The sequence below is a fragment of the Astatotilapia calliptera genome, chromosome 5 (assembly GCF_900246225.1).
Source record: "Astatotilapia calliptera chromosome 5, fAstCal1.2, whole genome shotgun sequence".
Taxonomy (NCBI): domain Eukaryota; kingdom Metazoa; phylum Chordata; class Actinopteri; order Cichliformes; family Cichlidae; genus Astatotilapia; species Astatotilapia calliptera.
This window is the reverse complement of record NC_039306.1, coordinates 12932363-12956570: the sequence shown is the minus strand read 5'-3', so window position 1 is coordinate 12956570 and position 24208 is coordinate 12932363. Positions and strand designations below refer to the sequence as shown.

The 24208-nt window shown below is 39.2% G+C and overlaps 1 protein-coding gene across 3 annotated transcripts in view; it reads right to left on the bottom strand.

Annotated features, from left to right (window-relative positions):
• The window catches only part of LOC113022170 (glutamate receptor-interacting protein 2-like), a 181780-nt gene that overhangs the window by 65063 nt on the left and 92509 nt on the right, over window positions 1–24208 (bottom strand). The window contains exon 1 of one of the 3 annotated variants that reach the window (XM_026167299.1): window positions 2741–4163. The exons of the other annotated variants lie outside the window; for them this stretch is intronic. Coding sequence (XP_026023084.1) covers window positions 2741–2795 — 55 coding nt within the window. The 5' untranslated portion in view covers window positions 2796–4163. Of the gene's footprint in view, window positions 1–2740; window positions 4164–24208 lie in introns of those variants that run through there. 3 annotated transcript variants of the gene reach the window in all.

The following is a 24208-nucleotide window of genomic DNA, read 5'->3' as shown; positions in this document are numbered from 1 at the left end:
ATGACTGGACCTTTAACATGATGATGCTTCGCTCACTTAATTCTACCTACGAAATGCTTTATACTGCTTAGAGGTTGAAAATACCAAAGAGCAGTGAATTTTAGAGCAGCAGCACAAGTTGGCTCATCACAGCCTGCATACAAAATCCACACAATGGAAATTATTATGACTTGTTTTTAAGTGATTTTTCCCCCACTCTGATTTTGGGGTTCCCACACTTACCAAATCCTGACTGTACATATTAAAATTTTTAGATGTAGAGGCAGAGTTTCCCACTTACAATGTAGTCAACAATCCTACTCTTTTTTTTTTTTTTTTTTAGCTTTACTTGAATAAAGAAGTTGAAAGAGTACTTTAACTTTCACCAATGCATTTTTAAGACACACATCTTAACCTCCCCTTAACTGAAGAATGTCTATACCTTTGTCCACTCTGAATATTAAATTATCGGTGTGGTCAGCTCAGAAAATAAAAAGGATCAAATCAAGCTGTCGGCAGAAAGCCAACATGGTGATAAAGCTCTCATCATACATTTAGTGTATATTTCTGCTTCATATCCTTATCCCTTCAGCAATGGTGAGATTGAATCAGCCCCACAAAACAGTGCAAACAGCAAAAAAAGTGAAAAACTGCCTATTTGGTCATATTCTAAGAGACATATGAGAACTACAGTATCAAACTACTTAAAAAAATAAAGTAAAATGTTTTTTGTCACAGTCTTTTAAAATATGCAGTGTTAGGGAACTTAACTTTTCCGTTTTAATCTTCTGTAATAATGAATCTAAATTACAGCAATAACTCAAAGCATGCAGTGAAATACGAAACCTCTGTCTGTATCTACATAAAACTAAAAGAAATAAAAGCAGCTTTGTGAGTCTCACTACATTGTTATCATCTTGGTTAGTCTCTGAGGCCATTTCACAGAATATATCTCCCACTATGTTCATTCGTGCATGAAATAGGATGGTGCTCACCTTATTAATACTCCTGATGCATCTCGTTAACTTTACTACACTAATGTACTGTATGTTGTAGAGGAATAGAATCAGAAATGTGTTATGCTGATATCATGGTTGATAGTTTTGTTTCTTGGCTATGACACCATGTGGAATACTTCAAATTGAATCAATAGCACATAATCTTACAAAACAATATGATACTTTTTCCAAAAGCATTTATACCACTTTGTGATGTAGCACCAGTAATGTGCAAAAGTGTTCTATTGCTGATTAAGTGGTGATCAATTGGTGACTGTGGGTATGAATATGGGCATAAATAGTTGTCTGATCTGTTCGTCCTGCAGTAGACTCATGACCTGTTCAGGATGCATCCTGCCTCTTGCTCATGACAACTGTGATAGGACCTATGACCATGAATTGGAGAAATAGTTAAAAAAAATATGCATCGATGCATTTGCTTTATTGTTGTTGTTGTTGTTGTTTTTATTTCCTGGGCATGAACCTGACCTCATACAATAGATGTTGATGCATCTTCACTTATCCAAACGTTTTCCACCTTAAAGGACCAAAAATTGCACATACAGTATATAAACAGGATGGACTGGCAGACAGGAGTTTGAGTCACATATCTCATTGGGATCTTTTATTTATTTATTTTAAGTTTCATTAAAATAAATAAATAAAAGATCCCAATGAGATAAGTAGTTTCATACTTAAGTTTAAGCAATGAAACGTACTTAGTTTGGTTTAGGCAATGCAAAATACTTGGCTTGGTTAAGTCAGTTTAGTTGAAATATGTTAGTTTAAAAATTGATTATATATCAGTTTCAAAGTCATGCTAACTCCAAAAAAACTGCATATTTTGGGTCTATGTACACTGATTGTTTTTAGGGATACCTTGCCAAAGGGGCTCAGTTGCACCTGTTCAAATTGTTTTTTTTTAGTTTGAAGCTTATTTTTCACTATAATGCATCCCGTTGGATTAATTCAATATGGCAGAGAGTTATGGACTACGTTATGGACCCTACCAGTCAAGCTAGTTAACCAATGGTAATGTTCACGGATACCTTCCTGGCTCCAACCGCTTCTCCAAATGTGGTCAAATCAGATTCAATAAGTCCTATGCGCAAGACTTTAAAATGATACTTCACAAAACAGCAGGTGATGTCACCGTAGCTACAGCCATCTTATTATACAGTCTATGGTTAACACATATTAACCATGATGAAGAACCAAATCTTATCTTTGCTCTGCATCATACAGTATATATGAACATGATCGTTTAAGGTATACCTGAATTCACAAAGTAGTCCTGACAATAACAATCATGGTTTTTCACCAAAGGAGTCCAATTTTGCACAATCTTCCATTCACGGTGAGAATACCACAACACCTAATACAAAAGCATAAATCTGAGACAAGAAAACGGTGACCAAAGAAAATAAGAAAAGAAAAAAAAAGAAACACTCCTATCAAATGTGACAAGCATTGTTGTTTGAATTGAGAATAAATAAATAGAAACGAAAACACACAAAAAAACTATATCAATAGAAAACATGAACAAAGCTGAACACAGAAAAGAGCGCCACCTACAGAAAACTGTTTTTATTATACGAATTCCCAAACAACAGGATGCATCATGGAATTATTGAATGGGAGGCAATTCCTGGGAACTATAGTTCGATCAGCACAACAATGCCACCGATAAATAAATAACGAAGAATACAAATTGCAAAACTGTTGAACGCTCAATCAAATAATTTTCCCTCTTCCACACTCACCGACACTGTTTGCCCCAACGTCCCTTCTCAAGCCACAAAACATGACGGCAGACATTGAGTTTTCCTTATTAGTGTACCATCCAAAGAAAAGGCAGAAAGAGACAAACAGAAGCGATAAGAGGACAGAGAAAAGAAGAGACAGAGGGAGAGATGTGGACTGCCGCGCGCTCAGGGAACACAGAGGCGATGATAAGAGATGACTGGCGCTTACGTTACGACCACTCAAGCCCCAAGAGGGAGGGGGTGGGGGAGAGAGAGGTACACAATGTGAAGGGTGGAAGAGAGAGAGAGAGTAGGATGAGCTTAGGGAAAAAAGTGAGCGAGTATTAAGGCGCAAAAAAAGGAGAGGGAGATTTTGAGAGTCTGTGTGGGAGAGTGAGCAACAAAGAGATAAAATAAGGTGAGAAGGAAAGAGAGTGAAAAACAATTCATTCTATTATGGAAATGCCAGGAGAGAGTACGAGTTCAGTGACTCTGACTATTCATCCATTTAGAGTTCTTTCTCTGAGTTAGCTTGGTTCCTATAATTGCCTAATTTTATAGACCGTGTCATATTTTCGACACAGTTTAGGGCAGTAATACATTGTTTAGTAACACATTTAAGATTAGTTATGGTTATTCTGAGGCACTCAAAAAGACCTTTGTGAACCTGTAAAAAAGCTCTAAGTGATCAGGCAATAATTTAGGAGTGGGGTACTGGTGCAAGGATACAAGCTATTTGTTCTTTGATCATTTGTTACTGGTCTACAGCTTGTCTCAGTCATCCTTCAGGTCTTTGACAGGTTACATTCCGCCAGAGAAGAATCAGACACCCGGAGAGCCATTTTGATATCCATGATGCCGGCACGACTTTATATTTGTAATTATTTTTGAAACACAACTACTAGAAAATTTAATTTTACTAATGAAGTGTTTCAGTGTTTGAAATTATATTGCCTCCCAAAAGGAAGGGAAGCTTCCCCAGCCTTTAAATAGCACCCCTATCAACTTACATATCTAAATGTTAATGCCTGGGGTGCTTCTCAGCAAATGAAGTTAGCTGGGTAATTCTTCCAACAGAAGAATTAAGAATTAAGTATCTTGGGGTCTTGCTCACAAGTGATGGGAAAAGGGAGCGGGAGATCGAGAGATGCAATGATGCACACGCTGCACCTATGGTCACGAGCTGTGGGAAGTGACCCAAAGAACGAGACTGCGGATATGAGCGGCGGAAATGAGCTTCCTCCGAAGGGTGACTGGCCTCTCCCTTAGAGATAGGGTGAGGCATGTGGGAGGAGTAGAGTCACTGGTGCTCCACATCGAAAGGAGCCAGTTGAGGTGGTTCAGGCATTTGATAAAGATGCCTCCTGGGTGAGGTGATCTGGGCATATCCCACCAATAGGAGGCCCCGGGGCAGACCCAGGACATGCTGGAGAGATTGTATCTCTTGGCTGGCCTGGGAACTCCTCCGTGTTCCCCCGGATAAGCTGGAGTAGGTGGCTGGGGAGAGGGAGGTCTGGGTTTCTCTGCTTAGGCTGCTGCCCCTGCGACTGGGCCGCGTATCAAGATGGATGGATTCTTCTAAAAGCCTATCATGCATTCTTAACTTACTTTTTTTCTGAGTGAGTTTTACCACACATGATCTTCCCGCAGAAGAAAGAAAATAATGTCAACTAATGTCAACTGATTTTATAGGCATTAATAAAGCAAAATCCAATTATTTTGTTATTTTATCTACAATGTCATGTTAAGGAGAGACTGTTGTATCGTGGATATTTGTTTTTGTGGACATAGATATAAAAACATATGTGGATGTAACAAAGCCAGGTAAAGAGAAAGAACATAGGGATATGCTTCTAATGAAAAGTACTGAGTATAACACAGCAAACAAAGTAACATGCTACTAGTCGCATTACATTTTTCTGTAACTCACAATTGTAGTGCTGTACTTTGTAATCTCATTACAGTTACCTATCAGACAACCAATGCTGTTAATTGTGTTACAAAGGTTCTTCAATTATCCACTGAGATGGAAAACAATCAATTAAGGGTGTGTTTTTTCCCCTGAACTACAATCAGATGACTTCTGTTCCTCTCGAGGTAGAATGAAAGTAACAAAGTAATCTACAATGTTTAGGACTGGAGACATTAATAATACTTTCATTTTTATTGCATGAAAGGAGAGCTGGCAGATGGTAGACAGCATGAGGCCAAAAAGAACTATCCTCCACCCTACGACTCAACCTCTGCCAAACAGCCAAAGCTTGATTTTCAACAGGTACCAAAAGCAGTGATATGCAGTGAGACATGTAGCACTGAACCCTTCATTTCTAACTACAACATGCTAATATTTGAAGAATTTAAGAGACATCTTGTGTTTTTCCTCACCAAGAAAGAGCATTGACTCAGTGTGTGGGACTACGCCCTAAGCTTTATATTTTTAACTGGTAAATATGTGGTATTGCATATATCACCTCAAACAGGGATGACAACAAGCAGTGTGTAGTGTTAATATTCAAGAAAGTGTGGACTAAAAGTCAGAGTTACATACAGGGAGGTAAATATTTTTGAGAGCAGTGAGTTTGTGTGGAGGTATAAAAGAAGTGAGCAGTGATTAGAGTGAAACAGCAAGAAAGGACTCCTTCCAGACATCCCACTTCTCCTTCCTCTCATATTTTTGTGATACTTCCAAAAAGTCAAAACCCTCAACAAGATTAACTTGCTATATAACTCAAGTTATAAACTATGGAAAATCTAACTGAGAAAAACATGTCCAAAATTTGTTGTTTATGATTACGTGTTAGTTACTGCATTCACGTTAGGTTCAGTTTGTAGAAAGACAGGCACAAAACAATTAGAAAAAAATGTGCAGATATGTTAAATTTAAACATTTCCTCAGGCTTTTTCTAAGCTTCTGAGTTAATGAAAAGCAAAACTTTATGAAATAGAAATACGAGTGCTTAGGCAAAGAAAAAGAAAATATAATCAAGCTAAATAATCGTGAATAAATAATAAATGAAATATAAAGGGTCCCATATCAATTTATTGTTACCTCGTATGTACGTTCCCCCCCCCCCCCCCCTGCATACTTACACTTTATTTTTTCTCTGTTATAGTCCCTTTTCTCAGATCATTTATCTCTCTCCTTTTTTTCTTCCAATCTTCTCATTTTCCTTCTCTTACTTTCTCCAGCTCTCCAGCTATGTGCCTGAGGGTTATTTTGTTTTCCTGCTGTCTACAGTCATCAAAGCAATGCAGAGAAACACACACACATACAGTAAATACAAGCATATTTGGCATGGTTTTACATACATGCATTCACAAATGCTCTGAATGCACAAAAAACATGGACGAATCTATTTGGTGGCTGGGTGAGGGGGGTAGACACTAATAACCGTAGTTATTGCTCTCTCTCTCTCTCTCCCTCATGGCTAGTTAGTTGTGAACGTTGCACGCCCTGAACAGCGTGACCTAGATTCATCCAAAACAGCTCAACCACACATCTTTACATCAGCAGAGGTTCTGAGTCACATTGCTCAGTCTAGTCTAGCTACAAATCACTCAGCACTCGATGCCAGCAAGACACACAAATGTGCACATTTTGTTCCTAAAACAGTTAACCTGGTGGATTATATAACATGCTAACTTCACCATATATACTTTGAGCTTGCTGCTTTGACATCTCCATCAATGTTGGAACAATACAGAGCTGTTCCAGTTTGGTTCCAAGACCATAAACTGAAATTGCATGGCTTCTTCTGGTTCTAAGTTTTAGCAACAAATTTCCAAATCTGTCACACTAAGAAGCACACAGGATCCTACAATGTGTAGAGCTTTCGGCATCTCAAGGCAGCTTTCATCTTGCGACTGTGGAGCTTCTTAACTTTTAACTACCTCAGAAAACATCGCCATCTATATATGGCAGATTAGTCTTTCCCTGAGTTTTTGCACTCTGTCGTCTCCAGAGACGAAGTGCTGCATAGAGCCCCAGTCAAACCTTGCCAACCCTGCTTTTGGTTACCACTGACACTGCAGTTCTTCTAAACTGCACTGTTCCTCCTCAATATAGAAAAATAAAATAAACAAAAAACACTGGGCTCGAACGCCTGCCTTGTTCTGCTCGTCATCTACTCCAGTGTTGCCCACCAGTGGTTTCAGCCCTTTTACTCATTCTTAAGTAATTGCATACACTTTCAAGTAACAATCTGATCTTTAGCTCTACATTTATAGAAACTGCATTTGTACTTCTGAAGCTTCATCCACGCACACTACATTTCTAGAAACATGGCTTGAGATTAACCCTCTAATCTTAACTGTAAGATTTTGAAGTCAACTAGTCTGTAATACTGTGCTTGTCACAACACCCAAGACTGAATGTTAAGACTTGCTTTCCAATCCGTTTCATTTTGATGAGCCATTACGTCGTGTGTTTTCTATGTAAAAATGTTTGTGCCGAAAGTCAGAAGTAGAAACTTTGGTGTATTCTGTAACAGATAAGCAAGTCCCATCTTTTTTTCTGTTTGTTTGAAGAAACTCATAAAACCATACCATGAAGTATGGTTGCACACAAGCTGTCAGACAAGGTTGAAGTCACAGGGATAACATGATTGTGTTCTTTTTTTCAGAGTAGCTGTTTAGTTGAGCAAGTGCTGTGAGGCTCTAAAAGTTTTGAAACTGGTATGAGTCACTGTTTTCAAGATTACTTTTGGCACTTTTACAATTATTAGAGAACTCAGAGACTGGATTGACATAAAATAAAAGTTCTGGAGTCTAACTGAACTCAGAGCCTCGTACAAACACACACACGTAAATTAACACACACTGCTCTGCTGACAGGGCACCATAAAAGTGTATCAGCTGTCACAAAAAAGAAAAAGTCATTGAGAGTGTTGTTGCGACAGAAAACCACAATACTGTGTGCCAAGAAACATTAACTTGTGTAGTTACTTGTGCCATATTTATGCTAAATTTACATGTTTGTTTACCCCAGAATGAAGTCAATCTACATGAGAAAAGCAAACAGGTAAGTAAACTGCTGTCAGCCAACAAGCAGTCATATTAATGTAATTTCATATATATAAATATAAAATCATAAATGAGTCACGCAGGAGTTTTGATGCAAACAACGTAATACACCAGGAGTGCATGATGTTTGCTTGCAGCTGTCTTGTAGTCAGTCAGCTTTTATTGGCCTAACCGGTTTAAGCATTCTTTAACCTCTGGGTGGTCTTGGGTCGATTTGTGCCATTTTTCATTGTTCGTATACACGCCATTTGCACTGTGTTGAACGGAATATAGCCAACTTTCCCAAAAAAAAAGTCTGGTTACATATATTTCAAAATTCCAGTCTGACTCCCTTAAATTAGCTTCAGTGGCTGAGCTACAGATAAACTTACACTATTGGTCCGAGTGGTCGATTTGTGCCCCATTGAAACCCATTATAAACGCTATTTCCCATTCCACGGTCATTACAACCAAATAATGGGCCATCTTCCGAATGTTGGTGGTACTCGGGAGTCCGGGCCTTGGAATTGTATCTTTTGGGAAATATTTGATTTCTTTGTTTTTTGGGGCTAAAAAAACAGTGCGGCCATGTGACGAAACTGGGATATAAAGGGTTAAAATCCGCGAAATGTAATTAAAACTTGATATGAATATTTCAAGGAGAAGTAGGTCTAAAAGATTGGCTAATTTAAAGTGGAAAAAAATATTAATATATAGATATTTTATGGCACTTTTCACGGCGTGGTCGATTTGTGGCTCTAAGCCCAATAGTGTATGCATTTTTCTAGGACCCCCCAGAGGTTAACTGCCATGCTATCATTGTTGAGAGCAAAAATCACATTGATTTTTTAAAATGTGAAGTTTGATAAAGATTTACCTTTTTAAACTCCTTCAAAAATGTCTCCATTTGTAAACAGGTTATAGTAAATTCTTAGCCAAGACAGCTACTGGTTCTTCAGGAATGCCAATGACTAACAGATAGATTCCAGACTAATGCAACTAAATCATACTAAACTAAGTTGCCACGTACTGTGCTTAAACAAAACTGTGTGTACTCCCCTGCTGACCTGAACCCATGCTGCATTCAATGAACGCATCAGTTTGTCTCAGCACCTAAAGTCTTTCTGTCTTGCTCTCTTTCTCTTTCATGGACATGTGCTTTTTTAAAAGCACTCGTAATCAGTATGAATTTCATGATTGTTTGTATTTTACCGCCTAATTGGAGAAGTGATGACACACAGTCCTTTCACGTATTTGTTAATTACTTAACAAAGCCATTTTTACAGATCTACCTGCCACTGAGGAAGCATTGAAGATCTGTGTTGGGACACACACAGCGATCACACTACGTGATCTGTGTCCGAGTCCAGCTGTATTGCAGCATGCAGCAATCATACTAGTTGAACAAATTGCACTCTTAGGGCGAACACGCTTGGGCATCATAGCCTGAGGGTGTGACATTACGCTGTGATGGCTAGGCAGACACTTAAAAACCATGAGATAACATCATACACACCACAAATCATGTTTTCCTGCCCATATATAACACAAGCAGGCTAAGTTACTAAATAGCTACACCCTAGAGGAAGGTTTCCAAAAGGTCTGACCTAAATCTAAGCAAATATGGACAAAAGTAAAACACATTAAAATAAATAAATACATTAAAAAAATGTGCATCAATTTGTGATGTATAGCACAATATGTTAGTTAGTTTCCCATGCATGAATGAATCCCACCAGGGCATCCCTGTAAGGGCTTTCCTCAAAATTTCCTCCAAAAATTAAAAAAAAAAAAGGGAAGATGAACATACACACTATAGTAAAGAGAGAGAGAGGTGGAGATGGAAGGAGGCAAAATTGTCAAGAATATGACTCATGTAATCTTGCTCCTCCAGACACACACAATCCACATACTCTTGAGAGCACATTTTATGTTGCACATGGTCAGAGTTTTTCCTCAGCTTGCGTTGCACTCGCTCTCCTCTCCTGGTCTGCTTTTCCCTCCTTCTCACTCTCAATCTGTGGGTTTCAAGTGCAAATGAATCCACACAGGATTATGCATAAGTACTTTGAAGTGTCAAATGATGGCCTCCTGTGGCTCAGTGCAGGAAACATGCAAACTGACAGACACAAGTAACATGCAATCTCACACCCATGTGTGTGCCTGTACATGCATGTACTTTTGTACATGGAATGGTCACTTCATATCCACTCATTCACACATACAGTAATAGTATTTGGTTAAGAAAACACATTTATATCTGGATCTAAAGGAAGACAGAGCATGGAAACATAAACATATATACAATTGTCAGCTATCTCACCTGCATTCTTGGACAGGAGTACCACATGCTAGTTAATAATTTGAGTTTACGGAAATGGTAGACTCAAATAACTAAGGTTAACTACTTTTGCCAGCATGCCCGTTTGCTTGTGTAATAGAGATGGTCAAGTGTGAAAAGTTCCTGGTTGAAAGCCTGTTTATTCTATTAAGGTATTTGTTGTCCTAGCAGCTTGTTGCTTGTTGCTATGAAGAACAAATATATGTTGCCACAAAAACAAGGGCAGGTAATTGAACATACACCCACCTCAACTTCTAATTTGACCAAAAGTTAGACTACACGTTAAAGTAATTCCATTTATGCTGGAGAGCATGTTGCTTAATGTTACGTTGGGTTTTTTTTTGTTGTTTTGTTGTTTTGTTTTGTTTATTTCATAACACAATTTAAAGCTCAGCAATTTGATTTGTTCTGCTGAAATGTACTTTGGGAATCTTAATTTCGATATCTAAGGTTTTTTACCATGGTTCTTGGTAAAGGAATAGTTTTTAGTGGTGTAGTGCAAGCTCAAAGAATAACCTTCAGGATGCATTGTAAGTTTTGTTATTTTCTCTTTTTAATGTAGTTTCAAGATAATGTTGTTTTTGTGTTTGCTATGAGCATCAAATGTATCTGTCTGCTTAACATTTGCTCTCATTTGAAGCCCTGTACCTCCATTTCACTCTCTTTAATTCCAGTTTTCTTTCTCTCTGAGTCTATATCTCCCCCTGCTGTGCATCTCAATTCTATCACTCTAATAGCTCCCTACGCTGCAGGACACAAATGAGGACAGATGGAGACTAAAAATCTGTCTAAGAGCAACACTAGAGATGGAAAATGAGGAAAATAGGAACACAGAAGATTAATACAGGCGTAGAGAAAGCTCTCCTTCAATCCAACTTTGTCCAGCTATTGGTAGGATTTCTTGATTAGCCACTTCTTCTATCAGACATGTCGCCCAGGGATCTATACATCAATGATGGTTCCTCTTCTTGCTCTTCTTCTTTCTCAGGTGTCTGCTGCCTAAGGTATTCATTAAACACGTGATCAGTTATGCTTATCTTCATGATGGACTCATGGATCTATGTTCTTCTGGATAGTGGTTCTGACAGTCACTAGTACTCAGCCTCCCTCCTTCCGCTTAGCGTACAGTCTCATGGTGCCTAGATATTGTCTTTTCCATTCTGCTGGTGGTTGCAACCTTTCTAGTGGGTCTTCATGGTTTTCCATTGCCTGTAGGATTCCCACGTAGCTGTCATCGAAGTCTGCAACGTTGCCTTCTAGTAGTCCAATACCCCCAATCCTGACTACCTTCCCTCTCTTCGTTACCATCCGACTATACTTTACTAGTTTGAATGACATTCTAACGTCACTGTTGTAGATCCTAGTGGTGTGAATCAGTGAATCAATGTCTCATTCACTCCTGGCATACAGCTTGATGTCATCCATGTATAGTAGTTGGCTGATGATTGCTCCATTTCATAGTCAGTATCCATAGCCAGTTAATGATCTGACTGAGGGGATTCAGGTCTATGTAGAACAGCAGTGGGGACAGAGCATCTCCTTGGTAAATCCCCCAATTGATGAGGACTTTTGCAACTGGCTTAAAGGTGGTTCACCACATTCCCATTGACTTCCTGGTCAAGGCTCTTAGGGTCCTGTTGATCTTGTACAGTTCTAGGCATTCCATGATCCATGTGTGTTGCATTGAGTTGTAGGCTTTCTTGTGGTCAGTCCAGGTGGTGTACAGGTTGGTCAGTCTGGTCTTACAGTCTCAAGCAACTGTTCTATCTACCAGTAGTTGATGTCCAGTGTTTCTTCCCATTCCTTTCTGCGTCCCCACTTATGTATTGAACAATGTACCTGTTCATCTTAGCTGCTATGATTCCTGACAGGCAGGTTATTGGTCAGTAGTTTGACGGGACCAGTCCCTTCTGGGGATCCTTGGTGATCTGGACTGTCCGGCCTTCAGTTAGCCATTTTGGGTGTGTCTCATCCATTAGCAACTGGTTCACCAGCTGGAAACCTGCAGTCAGCTGAGACCGAAGAAGTCACTTAGATGAGTGACAAAAACGTTTCTCCCACTGAAAACGCTGCATCCAGATAAACAGAATCAACCTTTTGGGATTTACTTACCTGGATGAGTGAGCATGCATCACGAAATTTATCGAGAAATTAGTTTGATTAGATTTAAAAAATTCTCTACACAAATTCTTTGCTTCCATGTATAATGCACGTCTCACCTGGATTTGCGAGTAAAAACAGACCTGCAACACAAACGTATTTCCAAGCGGCCTATGAATAAAAATTAAAAAAAAAAAAAAATAAGCCCATGTAGCTACCAGTTTTAAACAAAAGTATTGATAACACAATGGCAACAGTGATGATGATGCTGGCAGAGTTAAACAGATGGGAAGAAAAGCTAACTTTTTAGCTCCTCCATCCACTGCTGTTTCTTTTACACAGCAAAAAATCAGCAGTAAGCCTCCAGAAGTTGTATTAAAATATGCAGATAACGTGTTAACCTAGGCTGTTACCAAGTTTAAATTATACTGCTTACTGAAGGCTTTCAGATTAAAAGTGAGATGATATAAGCTATTTTATGAATTAAGGTACATTTATATTTAAAAATATAAAAATTAAAGCTTTTCTCACAAGCCAGTAAAAATGTACATGGACCATTAAACTAACCTGAGGGTTGTTAAGTTGGACACTGCATTATTATTAATATTAATTAATGACTGCACCATCATAACATCTGTTTTTAGCAACACAATACTGAAAGAGCATATGGGAGAAGGATGCAACCCATAACGGCAATGCTCAGTGGCTAGTCTGAGGGCAGACCACAGCGACCTCCCCGAACAGGGTCCAGTAACCATCACAGTGACAGATATTCAAGAAAGGGTCTCCAGTATAAAGAGTTGGACAGCACCAGGCCCTGACATGGTTCATGCTGAAGAAGCTGACTGCACTCCACGAGTGCCTGGCAGCACAAATGAACCAGCTGCTAGTTGACGAGAGACACCCGGAATGGCTAACCGAAGGCCGGACAGTCCTGATCCTCAAGGACCCCCAGAAGGGACCGGTCCCCTCCAACTACCGACCAATAACCTGCCTCAGCACCACGTGGAAGCTCCTGTCAGGTATCATAGCGGTTAAGATGAACAAACACATGGGTCAACACATGAGCGGGAACAGAAAGGGATGGGCAAGAATACCAGAGGTGCAAAACACCAGCTACTGGCAGACCAAGCAGTCAGCCGAGACTGCAGGACCAGACTGACCAACCTGTGCACTGCCTGGATTGATTACAAGAAGGCCTATGACTCAATGCCCCACACCTGGATCCTGGAATGCCTAGAACTATATAAGATCAACAGGACCCTGAGAGCCTTCATCAGGAACTCAATGGGGATGTGGCGGAGTCGGATGATAACAAAGAGAGGGAAGGTAGTCAGAACGTAGGGGATCAAACTACCAGAAGGCAACATTTCAGACATAGAGGACAGTTACAAGCTGGGGTAATAGGCTGGCCAAAGGAGGAGATAGAAGCCACTGACATCAAGACAAAAAAGCTCCTTACCATGCATGGAGGGTTTCACCCCAAGTCCAGCACCCTGAGGCTGTACGCTAAGCGGAAGGAAGGGGGCCTGGTGAGTGTCAGCACCACAGTCCAGGATGAGACAAGCAACATCCACGAATATATCACAAAGATGGCCCCAACTGACAGCGTGCTCAGGCAGCAGAAACCCAAGAAAGTGGAGGAAGGCGAGGAACCGTCATGGAAGGACAGGCCCCTGCACGGTATGTACCACCTGCAGATAGAGGAGGTGGCTGATATCCAGAAATCCTGCCAGTGGTGGGACAAAGCTCGACTGAAAGACAGCACGGAAGCATTAATCATGGCAGCACAGGAACAAGCACTAAGCACAAGATCCATTGAGGCTGGGGTCTATCACACCAGGCAAGACCCCAGGTGCAGGCTGTGTAAAGATGCTCCAGAGACAATCCAGCACATAACAGCAGGGTGTAAGATGCTAGCAGGCAAGGCATACAGGGAACGCCCTAACCAAGTGGCCGGCATAGTGTACAGGAACATCTGTGCTGAGTATAACCTGGAAGTCCCAAGGTCAAAATGGGAGATGCCCCCAAGGGTGGTGGAGAATGACCGAGCTAAGATCCTGTGGGACTTCCAGATACAGACGGACAAAATGGTGGTGGCTAACCAACCAGAGATAGTGGTGTTAGACAAACAGAAGAAGACGGCCGTAGTGATCGATGTAGCGGTTCCGAATGACAGCAACATCAGGAAGAAGGAACACGAGAAGCTGGAGAAAGACCAAGGGCTCAGAGAAGAGCTCGAGAAGATGTGGAGGGTGTAGGTGAATCAGAGCACTAGGTGCAGTGACTCCTAAGCTAGGCGAGTGGCTCCAGCAGATCCCGGGAACAACAGCAGAGATCTCTGTCCAGAAGAGCGCAGTCCTAGGAACAGCTAAGAAACTGCGCAGGACCCTCAAGCTCCCAGGCCTCTGGTAGAGGACCCAAGCTTGAAGAATTGACCACCCACAGGAGCGAGTGGGGAATTTTTTTTTTCATATATAATTCGTTTTTCCATTTTCACAAATAGTACATAATTACATAACATAATAAAGTGTACAGTTCGGGGCCATAAAAAACCCCCAAAAAACTAACAAACCTCCCCCCCTACCCCCACAAAGCAATAAACAAACAACCCAAAAACAAAGCAAAAACAAAAACAAGCAAACAGACTGAGAACTAAGCACAAAACAAAACAGCAGTTCAGATCAATCTAAAAAATAAATAAAGAATACAGTACAGTACAATACTTACCTCCTATTAATGTAAGAAAGCTTTCCAAGAAGACAAAAAGATCATTTTTTATGCTTTAGTTTAGATTGCGTATATATCTTATTTTATTTGACTTTGACCTTTGACTGTACTAGATATTATTTATATATTTTTTGTGTTTAAGAAATTGTTTTCTTTAAAAATGTAATTTCAATATGGGACGTACATACAATCAGGGGGTTTAGTTTTACGGATTTTGTATGAAACAGCCAGAGGCAGACCCGGTTGATGCTGTCCCTCAACCTCCAAGATTCAGACCAAAAAGAACTTCCAATGTTCAATCTCCACTCATTGCTGAACAATAATCAGGTGAAATCTTCTTAAACTTATTAGACAACGTCCTAAAACGCTTTTTGCACAAATACAAATGCCCAGTGTCTTCTGGACATTCCAGTAACCAGTAGCTTTATATTCATAAAGAATTGGTTATCAGCAGGCAGCAGAAACACAAGACTCACCAGGTCTTCCAAGAGGAACTCACACACCTCCTAGGTGTTCATTTTGTGCTAGGCCTGAGTCCATAAGTCAAGGACATTTTCCAGGAGATGTGAGAAATAGGCAGAGAGCAAGCATGGGAGGAAGCAGTACACTGTCTGCGAGAGAAGCACTCCTTGAAAGTGCCAGTAGTGCAATGTAGGCCTCTGCCTACAACTTGAAAGGAACTGCTTTCTGGTGTACCATTAGGGGCCGAAAACGCCTGGTCTTACTCAGAAAAAGAGACCCCCAAAGCAAATTATAGGGACATAGTTTGTCACTTAACTCATTGTTGTTAAGTGTTTTATAGTTCAAACTTAAAATTGTAATTCTAAAGCTTTTTTTAATGTAGATTTTGAATGCCTTATTTATTAAAAACCTGTCAAATTTAAATTTTGTTTGTTGTATTTTTCTGTTAATAATCCCCAATTACACACTCAGAAAGTATAGTATACCAGATGTTGAAAGAAGTAGTAGTCCTGAAAAAAGGGGCAAAAGTGCATACTCGCAGCATATTTTTTGACACTTCTACAGCTAAAACAACAAAATAATTCCAGGGGTTAAAGGGTTAAACTTAAAAACACTGCAGTTTTAAATTAAGAAACCAATGAGCAGTTCATTTTGAAAGACCTGTGTTTTTTTTTTTCTCTGGTGAATATTTATCGTTGCTCATTAACAAGACAAAAGTATTTTCTTTAATCCGATTACTCAATTAATAATAATTGAGTAATTGATAGATTGCTCAATGACTAAAATAATCAATAGCTGCAGCTCGAATATATTTCTAAATATATATGCTATCCCCTAATTGGACTATTTGAATGAAGAATGGGAAACCCTTAAAACTGCATCTGCATTCACCACACATATGCATTGTTGTCCTCCAGCAGTGAGAGAGAGGTGGGAAAACAAGTCGTATCATAGTCTGAACTATAAACGAGCTGAAGGGGACAATAGTGATTCAGTACAGTGAGTTCACTTTAGCAGTCCATTAATAAAGATATTTTTCCTTCAGGTACTGAATAGCGCACTAAGTGGTAATCACTTTAAATTAGGCAACTGGATTTTCAACAAATTTCATTACACTCACAGGCTCAAATTAATCAAAAGAATCAGCTATTACAGCTTGTGACATAAGTGACAGTAAGTGACAGTAAATCAAGAAAATAGTGAAAATTGAGATAGAGATAAAAATGAGACAGAGAGATAGAAGAGAGGAGGAGAGTGCAAATCAGCAGATTTCTGGCATCGCAGCCTAGGAGTCAGGCGAGTCTGAAATGCAAATTAACCCCAAATCTGTTTTCTGCTCTTCCTCTATGGAATCACAGCTTTCTAGCATGCCAGCTTCCCTACCTGTCAGTCCTCTCATAATTCACTCTTCATTCCTCCCTCTGCTCATCCTTTTTTATTGTGCCCCTTTTCCTCTCTCTCCGTTTGCAGTGCTCATGTTTCCAATTTAGGTTAAACCCAGAAGTAGAAATGTTTTTTCTAGGTGGATATTTTATGTAGAGAGCAATAATAACTTAAAGAAAGTTGTGTTTTAAATTAATCAGAAGTTTCTTTAAGTCTATTTTTCCACTAATGCTAGATGGCATATTTATTATCTCGGTATTATATTTGTATAGTATTCATATATTACTATTCTAAACTGCTCAAAATAACTCGAGGAACACTTACATAACACATGCAATCTTAATGAATGAAACATTCATGATGAAAATCTTAACTCCATTACACAATTTGTTCAGTGTAAAATCTCGTGAATATAGCAAAGGTCAGTGGAAACCAAGATCATTAGCAGTCAACCACATTCTTTTCTACTGTCCAGATACTCAACTCCCAAGATCTTTCAGCATTTGTGTTTTATGCCTTCCAATCATTGTGGAAAAATGACAGGAATGCATCATTGGAAAACATATATAGTGACTATGGAAAAAAATAGAAATGTTGCTTGTTGACTTGCATGGAAGAAATAGTCACATTAGTCATATAATAGTCATCTAGTCCTGTATTACGTAAAGGACTCTACAAGGGCGAGCCCAAATAGCAGATGAAAGCTTTTTTTTATTTGTTTAAACAACCAAAACATGTTCCCATTCAACTTCTATGAAAATCACTGTCTTCTTGCAAAAAAATGACAGATGAAAAAAAAAACATAATATGTAATCTAATATATATGAAGGCAACACTAATTACATAAAATGTATATATTGATATGAGCTTACGCTACAAATCTACCTATGAATTTTTTTTTTCATCCTCCAAGGTCTCCAAGGTAAACTTGGTGTTAACCGTTGATGTTAGCATGAGCAACATCTCTAAATATGTTCAAAACATCAACTGTCTTACTCATGAACAGTAATAAAAATGCCCCTGTCATTCATTCTCTCTTTTTCTACGTTCTTTTGAAATATTTCTGCCCATGGTCTCTTGCAACCACGCCTTGAAATAATGAGGCCATAGTATCAAAAGTGTGAAACCTCTGTCTTTGTTTCTCTTTGTCTCCCTCTTGCTGTCTCTTCCTCGTTTTTGCTTTGTTTGTAGGCTGTACATTTTTTTTTATTATTCTGTGGTGTTATTGTTGTCACTGGCAGCCAACTCAGGGAGCTGAGAAAGGCCAAACAACGGTTTTGAAAAGGTTTCTGAAAGTGCTTCTTGAAAACGTCAGCCCAGGCCCTTATCTGCCTTATACCACCAAACAACACTGGCACTTGTCAGTGCTTCATTCTTCACCCTAACATGCAACACAACCTGCCAGTGGTACCTTTCATTTCTGTCTTATTTTGTTTTCCTTCCCTCTTTCTTGCTCTTACATCTTGCTCATGTTCTCCAGACTACCCCCCACACACACACACACCCACCTCCCCTCCCTTGGGTATTTAGACCCTTTTTTGGCGTCACCCATTCTCTTCTATTTTACCCTCTATTCTATTGTCTTGGACCGTTATTTCTGTTTTTCTGTTCTTTATTTATCGCCTTTATTTCCTTTTTTGTTTCTCCCATCTCTCTTTTCTGGCCTCAGTTTTATTACCTTAATGTTTGCCATGTATCATACTTTACTTTTTTTTTTCTTAGCACTTGTGTCCTGGTATCATGCACAAAACAGGCAAAACTACTGATATTAAAAAATAGAATAGAATAGAATAGAATAGAATAGAATAACCCTGTGTTGTCATTGTACACGTACAACAAAATTGTGGAATTATGTATACATCAGAAATAGATACAGCTTTGTTTGTTTGTCCCTGAAGTGCAACCTGAAACTACTTCTCATCAAGTCTGCCAAGATTTGGGAACTGACAGTCCTTACACAGCTTGTTCCTGACAGATGGGTGGCATTTTGAAGTGGGGAAGCCATAGGATCCCTTAGTCAACTCTACTAATCATCAATAAAACATATTTTGGTGCGGGGAAAAAGAGTGAGAGTTCAGTAACCGTTAGACGTGTATTGTGTGCGTGGCTAAAATGAAAACAGGCTAATCTAACAGTTTATTTCAGTCCTAATTGTAACCAGAGTGAAATTAAGATGTCCACAGTCAGTGTCTTTTGCACATATTCTAACTTATGCTGGGGTTTAAAAGATTGACTTTAGTAATCAGACCATGTTTGTTTTCCTTTCTGTAAATATCCACCACCTTTAATGGAATACAAAAGAGAAAAATAAAGAGATCACAGGTTTTGACCTGCAGTGGTCAATGTGAGCAGTTTAGTTTTTAATATAAAATCTTAAGGAGTTTAGAAAAAAACAGCTAGATATCAATCTTCACGGCGCTGATCAGGCATGTGCCTGAGATTGCATTAAACCACATTCAGTGTATATACTTGAACTGAAATTTTTATTCAAATAAATAAAAATCAAATCATATGACAAAAAAAATGCATGGATGTGGATGGATGTCACTGACTATTTATCTTAGATTCAATCTTCCAGTTACACCTGGATGGGATCTCCAGCTCCCACGGCCAGCATGGTGCCACTGTGAGTGCGCTGAACAGCAGGTGAGTGCTCAGTGGAGGGTTCTGTCATTTCAGCTGCTTTTCAACAGACTTTCAACAGTTTCTGAGTATGACATTACTGAGCATATTCAATTTTTAGAATAACAAGACAATTTTAATAATTTCTCTGTCTGTCCTAATGACATGTGATGTGGTATGATGTAACCCTAAGCCTGTATGACACCGTCGTCAAGTCTGCATATGTGAAAGACTTTCAGCTCGTTTTGGAAAAACAAGTAAAAAAGTAATATGAAAATCAGAGGTTATCTGCTGCTTGGATAGTATACATTGGACACATGTTCCTAAATTTTATTTATAACAAAAGCCTATTAAAAGTTTCACTTGTTTATCAGTTTTACTTAATGCCTTTTAGTTTATAAGCATTTGCTGCAGAGATAAGTTTGAGGGTCAGAGAAGCCTAATTGTGACAAGAATGTGCTCTTTTTGCAGTCTCACAAATACATCTTTTATATATGTTTTCTGTGCTTGCTATAGTGGAATATCATTTTGCACTAAACATCACTCATTGCTCCCTTTCACTCTCTACTACCTTGTTCTGCATCTCTCCACGGTCTCTGTACCACTCTCTTAATCTTTTCTCATTGCACCAACGCCCTTCTTCCTCGACATCATAACCTTTTTTTCCACCCATCTCCCTGTCTCCCACATCTATGTCTGTCCCTTTCTAACTTTGCTCTTTGGATGCTTTACTTACATGATGAATTATCACCTGTCACTTTCCCGTCTCATTTCCATTTCATTCCCTTCTGTGTCTCCCACGTTCTTCTACAATCATTCCTTAATCTCACTCTCTTTTCTCACCTTATACCCTTTTTCCTCTGTCCTAGACTCAACAGAAAATTGATTGCTTGTTCTAATACCCACATAAATCTACCAACCACAGGTTGTGGCCACACAACTCGTTTTGTAGGATGTCATACTGTCTGGATTATATTTGTGGCAACATTTTTCTACTGTAAGAAGTGACTCATTTCAGTGAGACAGCGGAGGTGGGGTTTACATCCTGAGCCCTATGTGTGACTAATGACCTATTTAGTTCGAAGGACTCGCTCTTGCTGTCTTTTATTGTGTCTTCCTTGTACCTTTCTGGGGTGTTTTATGTCTCATTTCTCTTTTTATTGCTACACAGTCTCTTTTTGTGGCGTCTTCGATCGTTTCCATTTCTGCACTTGCCTTTTTCTCACCGTCTCCATTTTTTGCTGCACGTTTTCTCATCTTTCCTCTTCGCTCCTTCGCTGTTTCACTTACTGCCAGCTTCTTTCTCCATTTCCATCTTTTCTGCTATCTCACCAAATTCGTCTTTTCTCAACTCATCTCTGCCTCTGTTGCTTCACTCCCATTTCTCCTTCTCTCTTCTTCTCCTCATCTCTCGCTCTCTCGTGCTTTTCTCTCCCTGCTGGAGGTATAAATAGGACTCCTAATAAAGTGCTAATTAATCTCCGGTGACAAAATCAAAGAAAGCACATCTGCATTGCTGAGAGGCGCAACGGAGGGAGAGAGGGGGAAAGGAAAGGGGATAGACAGGAAGGAGGGGCGAGGCAGGAGAAAGGAGAGAAAACATGCTAATGAGAAATTAGATGTGGAAAGAATTAGAATACAAGGTGAGAGATCGAGAAACAGATTTAGGCTTTCAAGGTTTGGAACATCTTTTGGGAAGTTATAATTTAATCATGTAAATATAATATACAGCCTTGAGAATTTGAACTTCTGTATTCTTTGAAAAAGGAAAAACCAGCATCTGTGTTTCTATGTGTTTCTCAAATCAGGTTGGTATACTCAACTTTATCCATAATCATTTTTGTTGACTGTTTAAGTGGTAATCAAACTAAATCCCAAACTTTACCCTAAATTTTTTTTGACTGCGGTAAGTCTACATGGTAAATATCAACACGTAGGAGTCAGCAGGATGAAATATATAGAAGCATAACTGCTGACAAAATAAATGATGATAGCATTAGCAGTCAGAGACAGAATGAGGTAATATGTTAGAGCACAGGGGTGCAATTATTTTAAAAGAGATGCAAATGGTGAGAAGATACTTCCCAGACCAGTCACTGAACAATATGATGGAAGTGACAGAGAACATTCAGAGCCGTCACAAGGATTTTTAAAAGGATGCAAAACGTGCAGCATAATTTGGAGACACATGACTCATCTATCAACTTTCATCAACTTTCATTTAGATTCAGCAAGCTAGCAACTCCGTACGGTCATCAATCAGACAATTCTTGTAACTGTAATTAAAGTTCACATCCTAACTATGTCTAATTATCATATTTCTATTGTCATTTCATTGCCTTAATGCATTCTTGGACTTGGCACAACATATTGTATTACTCATATTATATCAGAGCAATGAAAAAATGTTTATCACTGAGGGATGAAAAACTTCATATCACATACACCTCATGTACAAACATAAAACCCTTCAATGACTTTAACTTTAAAAAATACATCATTGCAGCTATTATATATATATATATATATATATATATATATATATATATATATATATATATATATATATATATAGTGGGGCAAAAAAGTATTTAGTCAGCCACCGATTGTGCAAGTTCCCCCACCTAAAATGATGACAGAGGTCAGTAATTTGCACCAGAGGTACACTTCAACTGTGAGAGACAGAATGTGGAAAAAAAATCCATGAATCCACATGGTAAGATTTGTAAAGAATTTATTCGTAAATCAGGGTGGAAAATAAGTATTTGGTCACCTCAAACAAGGAAAATCTCTGGCTCTCACAGACCTGTAACGTCTTCTGTAAGAAGCTTTTCTGTCCCCCACTCGTTACCTGTATGAATGGCACCTGTTTGAACTCATCATCTGTATAAAAGACACCTGTCCACAGCCTCAAACAGTCAGACTCCAAACTCCGTCATGGCCAAGACCAAAGAGCTTTCGAAGGACACCAGGAAAAGTATTGTAGACCTGCACCAGACTGGGAAGAGTGAATCTACAATAGGCAAGTAGCTTGGTGTGAAAAAATCAACTGTGGGAGCAATCATCAGAAAATGGAAGACATACAAGACCACTGATAATCTCCCTCGATCTGGGGCTCCACGCAAGATCTCATCCCGTGGGGTCAAAATGATCATGAGAACGGTGAGCAAAGATCCCAGAACCACACGGGGGGACCTGGTGAATGACCTGCAGAGAGCTGGGACCAAAGTAACAAAGGTCACCATCAGTAACACACTACAACGGCAGGGAATCAAATCCCGCAGTGCCAGACGTGTTCCGCTGCTGAAGCCAGTGCATGTCCAGGCCCGTCTGAAGTTTGCCAGAGAGCACATGGATGATACAGCAGAGGATTGGGAGAATGTCATGTGGTCAGATGAAACCAAAGTAGAACTTTTTGGTATAAACTCAACTCGTCGTGTTTGGAGGAAGAAGAATACTGAGTTGCATCCCAAGAACACCATACCTACTGTGAAGCATGGGGGTGGAAACATCATGCTATGGGGTTGTTTTTCTGCCAAGGGGACAGGACGACTGATCCGTGTTAAGGACAGAATGAATGGGGCCATGTATCGTGAGATTTTGAGCCAAAACCTCCTTCCATCAGTGAGAACTTTGAAGATGAAACGAGGCTGGGTCTTCCAACATGACAATGATCCAAAACACACCGCCCGGGCAACAAAGGAGTGGCTCCGTAAGAAGCATTTGAAAGTCCTGGAGTGGCCTAGCCAGTCTCCAGACCTCAACCCCATAGAAAATCTGTGGCGGGAGATGAAAGTCCGTGTTGCTCGGCGACAGCCCCAAAACATCACTGCTCTCGAGAAGATCTGCATGGAGGAATGGGCCAAAATACCAGCTACTGTGTGTGCAAACCTGGTAAAGACCTATAGTAAATGTTTGACCTCTGTTATTGCCAACAAAGGTTATGTTACAAAGTATTGAGTTGTATTTTTGTTATTGACCAAATACTTATTTTCCACCCTGATTTACGAATAAATTCTTTACAAATCCTACCATGTGAATTCATGGATTTATTTTTCACATTCTGTCTCTCACAGTTGAAGTGTACCTCTGGTGCAAATTACTGACCTCTGTCATCATTTTAGGTGGGGGAACTTGCACAATCGGTGGCTGACTAAATACTTTTTTGCCCCACTGTATAATGTCATTGTCATGTGTATTGATATATTAAAGGAAAAAAAAGTGTCAGCCACCACAAACCACCAGGACATGTTCAACAGTGTTCTTGAAAGGATTTGGTCATTTGGTCTATTTCAAGCTTGAAATAGATTAAAAATCTCCAAAACCTGATCGTTTGAGTTGAGATCAGGTGATGCTAAATCATCCTGGAAGAGGCTACTCCTCTCAGTATATCTCAATATATTTCACTATATGATGAAGTTTAACTTTGTATTATCTGTAGTTACCTTTCTTTTTATTGAAACAGACTGTCACAGCAAAATGACATTAAAATAATAAAAACAGTTTTTTCCTGTGAAAAAACAAATAAAACCAATAAAACCTTTAACTAAAACAGTTCACATGACCCAATTTTACATGACCGGGCTTTTGCACAGGCCTGATAAATGTGGAGGCTTAAGTCAGGCTGGGCAAATATAAGAAAAAGACTATATAAAACCTCATTTAAATTTCCAGATCATAAATCAAAAAGGTTGAAACAGATGATCCACTGTGATGACACTAAAGGGACAAAAAGGCAAAAACAAGAAATGGCCTAATATACTCATTTTATTTCTGTTCTTTCTACATATTATAAAAAAAAGTATAATTCCTGTAATTGTTTTGACTAAGGATATAAAAAATGATTA